This window comes from Anarrhichthys ocellatus, unplaced genomic scaffold, assembly GCF_004355925.1.
Source record: "Anarrhichthys ocellatus isolate YVR2014 unplaced genomic scaffold, GSC_Weel_1.0 scaffold21, whole genome shotgun sequence".
Lineage (NCBI taxonomy): Eukaryota > Metazoa > Chordata > Actinopteri > Perciformes > Anarhichadidae > Anarrhichthys > Anarrhichthys ocellatus.
In genome coordinates, this window is record NW_022280051.1 from 6,445,809 (window position 1) to 6,453,392 (window position 7,584).

At 41.3% G+C, this 7,584-nt stretch overlaps 1 protein-coding gene across 1 annotated transcript in view; it reads left to right on the forward strand.

The window, feature by feature from the left end:
* LOC116389839 (thyrotropin-releasing hormone-degrading ectoenzyme) overlaps positions 1 to 7,584 on the forward strand; it is a 48,183-nt gene that overhangs the window by 23,364 nt on the left and 17,235 nt on the right. Inside the window, exons 6-8 of the mRNA XM_031858837.1 lie at positions 2,943 to 3,031; positions 4,202 to 4,335; positions 4,443 to 4,498. Coding sequence (XP_031714697.1) covers positions 2,943 to 3,031; positions 4,202 to 4,335; positions 4,443 to 4,498 — 279 coding nt within the window. The remainder of the gene's footprint in view (positions 1 to 2,942; positions 3,032 to 4,201; positions 4,336 to 4,442; positions 4,499 to 7,584) is intronic.

Sequence of the window (7,584 nt, forward strand, 5' to 3'; positions counted from 1 at the left end):
TCAACACGTGTACTTCAGGTTGACTTTGTTTCACAGGGGACCTGAACAGGTGTCTCCTTGATGAAAGTCCTGTTTGTTTGACTCGTGTATTATTCTCTAACATCCAAGTCTTGTTCACTTCCTGAATACATGAAGCTTAACAAACTAATAACTGACAGTTGATCACCTCACTAATTGCCAGACAACTGACCATCTGTCCCTTAAAGAAAATGTAGTTTTCCAACTTTCTCTCACTTTGATTTGTTACTTAAAGTGTTGAGGTGACATTTAGTTTATCTTATGTCAACCATTTAACATTCTTCTCTTCTTCCAGTTCCCCGGCGGGTTAAGGGAGCCGTCTCAAATCTGCGTCTTTTTTATTTTCTCAGCATCAAAGAAAGCGACGCAGCGAGGCAAATAAATGCTTTTAAAAGAAGTGAGCTGACAGAAAAAAAGAACAGTGACAAGGAGAAAGCAGAGGACAGCTAACGATAAGGTCGAGCTAATGATACTGAAAGTGTGTCGAGCAGGATGTAAACACGTCACGACTCGTCTCTGGGATTGTGGCTAAAGAGAAAACAAGCCTTGTCACCAGACAGGTAGACAGAGACGTGATTGGAGGATGAGGAGCGGCTTTGTGTTTGATTTAATGAGCTTTAAAAAGAGACAGACGTACATACATTATTCATGAGTCTGCAGAAACGCAGGTGTACGTGTATTTATATCCTGCTGTAGCTCTTTAAAGCAGACACAAAGTGATGGACGGAAAGAATCAAATGCAGAATAAGAAGGAAAAAGCAGTGTGACGTTAACACAACGGAACAAATACAACTAGATAAAATGATAAGACAAATGTGACTTTAATTTCTTAAGAAATGGAAAAACTTTCCATTTTCTCTTGTTGGCCGTCTGAAGTACAAATATTACTTTCCATGTCTGCACAGACACGAGGCCGGCTGTCCTCTGGGGACACAGACGGTGGAGACTTCATTTTTAATTGTCCCTCTCATATGTCCTCTGGGGACAAAGGTAACTTAGTACATTCACTCCACTACTGTTCATATATCATTCAAACTCTGATTTATACATTTTACTACTGTAAATATGGTCAAATGGATTTTTTATGGATGTTGACAATATTTTCTTATTTTATGGAGAAAGAAAAAGAGATACCACTAAAAACATGTCAACGACATGATGAACCTGGTTTCATTCAACTATTCAGATTTCTCTTCTGGAAAACCTGACCATAAAATAATTAGATAATAATTATATAAATAATGATAATACCTCAATTGCATTACTGTATTGCTTTTTACCTGTTCAACCTCCTGTGTGTGTGTGTGTGTGTGTGTGTGTGTGTGTGTGTGTGTGTGTTTTCAGCTGGTTTCTGCCTGTGATGAATAAACCATTGACACACTCACACTGTTAGAAAAATAAACAGCGTTCACGTCGATCAAATATTGATACACACATTGTGTGTGCATGTGTGTGTGTGCGTGTGTGTGTGCGCGTGTGTCTGTGTGTCTGTGTGTGTGGGATTGGCTTCCACTCCTGTCCAACATGTTGATATAAATATCAGATAAATATCTAGTTGCTAGGCAGCAGTATTGATCCACTATTGCCTGCGGCAACACCTGGCTGTTATGAGATTGGTGAATGAGACTTTCTCCGACCCAGACTATACCACACACACGCACACACACACACACACGCGCTCTCTTGTTCATCTCAACCACGTTTTCATCCGAGCAGCTCCAAATTAGTTGGCACCAAGTTTGAAGGGAGACGGAAGAAGTAACGGAAGTATTCAACGAAAAATAAATCGGAAAGGCTTCGTCATCTTCTGGCAATGTGAAAGGAGTTCATCTTTACTGTGTTTTCACACGTTTAAAAAAACCTCCATATACGCACCAATTGTGGTGGAAAAAATCTGATAAACAGTTTATGTATCCGCCCCGTGATCCGGATCCTCTCCAACGTTCTACGGGTTCTCTCTTGGCCCATGCTCCGTACTCATCAATACCCAACCGAAAACAAAACCTCCTTGGCTAAAGGTAAATAAAAAACAAGTACGCAGGCAACACTGTCATCCCTCACAGTTCAATTGTTAATATATTATTTGACTAATATGAATGCTGCATTATGTGTAACCAGCATTTTAATGTTACATCTATAATAACGCATTATATCTTATACGTCAGTGATGTATTTTCACATGGAGTGAGTTTATAAAAACTCTGTATTTATGCAGATTCAAACTCAACATGAAGACTGAAAGAAAAGCCTTTTTACTTATTTACGCCTCAAAATGAAATGATCACATGATTCTGCGGCTCCTCTGGTTCTCAAAACATTCAACATTTGGACTAAATAAGATCCGAGACGACGACACCAGAACATACTTCTTACTTAAGCGATTACTCCCACGTCGTCCTGTCTATCGCGCCACAACTCAACAACCACTTATCTCCTAATGTCAGCGTCTCGGGAACAAAGAGAAGCAGCCTTGTTTAAACTCGGCCGTGATGCGATTCCGTGATGCTCGATTGGTTTTTAAAAGGGTTCATGAGTCTAATGGGGGAATTCACTCACGCAGTAAAGGAGCAATTTATGTATCGTTGTGATCTGAAGACGTGGAGATCAGCAGAGTGACCGGCGGGTTTCTCTGGACAGCACATTTAACCTCTCGCTCTCTGAAGAAGACAATAACCTGCAGCTGCTAACACCTGACTGATGCTCGCCGACTGCTGCAGCTATTACACTTTCAATTCCCCTCTCTCTCTCTCGTCTCTCTGTAACACAGTCGGTGTCGCTCGCCCCATTTCCAGCTGACTGATGTTGAGTTATCACCACCGACGCTCACTCACTCTCTCTCTAATGTCTCTCTCTCTGATAACTGAGGCAATAAAACCAAATCCAATTCCAGCAACCATTACTGACATCACTCTCCCTCTCTGTAGTTTACAGTGGCAGATTCCTCTGACGGTGGCTGTGGGGAATGCATCCAGTGTTTGTGCAGAGAGCCTCATCTGGATCAACAACAAGACAGGTACGAACCAGAGAACACTGCAGTGTAACTGCTCTGATGTCTGATATCTCCGTGAAAGTTCATTTCACCATCATGACTCAATTATCTTGTTACCTCGAGACAACGAGCTGTTATCTTCAGACTCATTTGTTATTCTAACAGAGCAAACACATGATCACACATTAATTATATCATTGTTCCCAGATCGCTCATTTGTAGTTAATGACTAAACGATGATCATTATGGTTTGGTTTATTGAGAATAAAGATTTTATACTAATAGATGAAAGTTGTGTTTTTGGAGGCAGAATATTTCATTATACTTTAAATTCCATGTTTGTATTTGAAAACAAACAAAGCTAGTTCTGCTTTGTTTTCAGAGAATAAAGATGATTCTGCTCATTTTATAAACTCTCTGGATCGATTCTTTGGAGGAACAAACAAGCTTTTTGAGGAATGCAACTTGCTCTGCTTCTGTTTTGGAGAAGAAAAGTCTCTCTGGATCAGTTCTGGTTCTTTATATTGTGATTAAAATTTATTCAGCTTCTTTCTGTTGAGATAAAGAGGGTTCTGCTTCAGTCTTTGGAGGGTTAAGTCTCTACGGTTCTGTATTTGGAAAATAAAACTTGTTCTGCTTCAGATTTTGAAGAACAAAGATAGTTCTTCTCCCTCTGTTCTTGTGAAATAAAACTGGTTCTGCTGTAGTTTTTGGAGAACAAAACTGGTTCTGGTTCCGTTTCTGAAGAATAAAGCTGGTTCTAGTTCTGGTTCTGAGGAATAAAGCTGGTTCTGTTTCTGAGGAATAACAGCTGTTGACACAGTGTGGGTTCTGGCACAACTTCACCTACTTGCAAGTATAACCGATTAAGTCATCACAAATTCAGAACAATCCAATCAAATTGTCTTTCTCCACACACAGAAGGTGATAGCCCGTTGGTTTACACTGATCCCTCAATGTTTGTCTTTTCAACCTGAACTTCCAGGTTCATCAGAATATACATCACATGAAGAAAGTAATGACACAATTTCCTGCAACCTTTTAAAACGCTGCAAGGAACCCAACAGCGTGGTGTCGTCAGCATATAGCATGACCTGCGACTAACATCCTGGCTTCTGGGTTGAACCAGTGCTGCTTGTTTGAGGGAGAAAGTTGTTGATTAACTGATTGACTCATGTTTCTATTTCCTCTCAGAAACCCACAGGATTGGACGGATGGACGACACCACCTGGTTGTTGGGCAACATCAACCAAACGGGATACTTCCGCGTGAACTATGACCTCCAGAACTGGAAACTGCTGATTCAACAGCTCCACAACAACCCTCAAGTATGTGTCTGTCTTTCTGACTTTCTGTCTCTCTCTAATGGCAATCTTATTGTCTGATTAAATCTCGGCTCTCTTCTTCCCTCTCTGTCCGTCTCACTCTTTCTCAGATCATCTCCGTTGGAAACAGAGCCGGACTTATCGACGATGCCTTCAACCTGGCCAGGTCAGTCATCTTTCGAGCAAGAAAACAAATGTATAGTTTCAGTCTGGTTTACAATCCCCTCTTCAAAGGCTGACTCACAGGGGAACAGAAGAAAGTGGTGTACAAATGATTTGTTTCTCGTCTTCTTTCTGAGAGGCTCATCTGTCACTCAACCCGTAAGATATCTGGACACACAGAGGGAGAGTGCAGCCAGGCTGATCCATTGTTTCTCTCCGTTTCTCTTTGCTTGTAATTGCCTCGCAATAAGCAGCGTCTCTCTGTTGAATGGGGCTGCTGATGTGTCTGCCTCCCTCAGATATGTCTGCTTTGATGGGCTCAGTGTTTCGAATGGACAGATATATTTGAGACTTGTCATCATCTGTTCCGCCAACAGAATAGAGGAGGTGCTGATATGACAGAGTCAGCTCTGAATACAGAGGTTTATACCCTGTATGTGACTTCAGCTAAGACCTTTGCGTTGTTGTACACATTAACATTCACACACAATAGCGATGAGACGGAGCTGTGCCAGCGGGAGATCCCTCCACCATCCACAGCCAGCAGATAAGTGCAGCTCCGTGGCTCAAGGATTAACACTGTTGCCCAGCAGCAGAAGGTTTTCCTGAAGTCTTTCAACGCGGAGTTTCACCTTTTTTCTTCCAATTAATAGATGTGCATGTTCAGCAAATCAGCCAGTGCTGCCACGGCCAAGGTATTTGTTATTCTCATCATTTTGTTCATTATGACTATTTATTTATTCACCATCGTCAGAGTATAGAATTGGAAAATACAAACTCAAGCAAATGCTTGTTTCTTTTAGTTTGATTGAAAGTCTTTTTTATTGTTGAGTGAAGGCTGATGAGAAACTACACCGATGGGCTGTTTCCCTGGAACCTTCCTCCAGTATTTCCAGGACCAACAATCTTTTTAGGACTTCTAAGCTTTCACTGGGTTTCAAAGGGAGGAACTAGCAACGAGTTTGTAGGGCTGATAAAGTACAACTTGTGTGCTGCTTCATTCAGGACATAAGGAAGCACTGGGTGTAATAATCATAGGATGACGGGGAGAGATGTTTATTGATGTTAAAAAGTCATGTTGTCAGCTTTCCAACTAGTTTAACAAACAAGCAAAATAGCAGAGCGTACTCAGAGCGTGAGTATGGAGCGAGTGAAGTATGGAAATTAAACTTTATTCACAGATTGTATTGTGACCGTCACATTCTGAAGCAGAAATAAATAATCCTCAAAAGCCCAGCAGATCGTCTACTAGAGTTTTCATGCTCTCATCTCATCCAGTCAAGCATCAGAGTTATGCAACAGTAAATACAAAGAAAGTCATGAGAAGTGAACTTCAAACAGCATTGTCGTCTAATCCGTCATCCGTCTCATTTGCCTAATCCTAAAAGTTCTTACAGATTTTGTCAGTGAGGCAATACACGAGTCGTAAAGATGAACATTTAGTTCCTAGTTTAGTTTCTGACTCCTGGTTCTGTAGTTCCTGGAGATATTTGGTCACAAAGGGTTAAGTGTGCTCGTCATTTTATTAAAGACACAAATCATGTAGTTGCATTCTTTCCTCCAGCCCTGCACTTCTCAAGCACGAACACACCCTCGATTGAAAGCGAGCCACGAAGATAAATAGGTTGACAAGTTGACAGATACCAGAACTTCCCTCTTAAGCAAGGCCGTCCCAGAGCGCATGGATCACATCTGGCTCTGTGAGATGACCAATCCGTGCTGCTGCATTCAGAGTAGACCACCGAGGAGAATAAATTCAAAACAACCTGAGCCAGATGGAAGCTCTGTGATGAACGAGCGATCAGCCAGAGAGAGAGTCAGTGAAGTGTGTCGTTTCTCATCGTCATGTTTTCAGCCCCAAGCTTCTTGAGCACTGTAACCAAAATCTACTCCGACACCATCCCCATAACTCAATCTACCCTCGTCTCTCTTTCCTCTTTCTGTATCTGTGTCTCTCTCAGCCATCTGTCCTCTGTCATGTTGAATGAGCAACAGCTAGAGACGACTGCAGTGTCATCCTCTGTTCTCGTGTGTGTGTGTGTGTTCATGAGTTAGGAGCTCAGCAGGAGGTTTTCCATCTGTACAGAAAGAGAAACAGAACTACAGATCCGTTAATATTCACCCTGACAGCAGAAGACGCTCTTACTTCTGCTGCATCTGTCTCTGTGGCAGAAAATAAACATCATTTGGAAAACACAACGTAGGATTTTGTCGTCCTCATTGTAGTTTAGAGAGAGTTCCCTCACTTTCTACAGTTTTGGTGACTTACACTCAAAGTACTGTACTTGAGTACAATTTTGCGTTATTTTACTTGAGTATTTCCATTTTATGCATCTTTGTACTTCTACTTCTCAGAGGTAAATATTCTACTGTTTACTCCACTACAGTGGAGAGAAACAGTAAATAGTAAAGTTTTCTGTACATCTTGTTTATTTATTTATGTTTTGAGAGACGCGGAGAGGGAATTAAAACGACAAGTTTGTGATTTTCTTTGTATCCTTTGGGGAAGTTAATACAACGAATAATAACTCAAAACCTTCAGAAAAGGTAGATGTGGCCGATGTGTGTCTTAACTTGTCTAATTTATTATTTTGCAATGTTTCAATGATTCTAAATCTCAGCAATTATTTTGGCAAGGACAATATCCATATTACTGGTAAAGTTGTGATAAACTCATCTTGGAAAAACAAATACTGATCACTTGTTCTTACCAAGAGTCCGATAAGAAGCTTGAGATCCGTCTCTGGATGTTTGTCGCAGCGTTTAGCACAAAGACTACCAGCACAGGAGCAGCTGCTATAGACACACAGAGTTTATTTAGATTCCCGATCATTGAATTAATAACAGTTTGGTCTGTAATGCTGATTCTTCTTCTGCTTGCAGTTCGATTGGCTGAGGCATGAGCCGCCCACGCGCCACTAAATGCTGATTGGTGGCGTCAGGCCTTTGTGTGAAGCTAGTTTAGCAGCAGCTTAGCATAAATAAATGGCTGTCTCTGTGAGTGTGCGCTTAAACAGTGATGGATGTCGCCTCTCTTTCTCTCTGTGTGTGTGTGTGTGTGTGTGTGTGTGTGTGTGTGTGTGTGTGTGT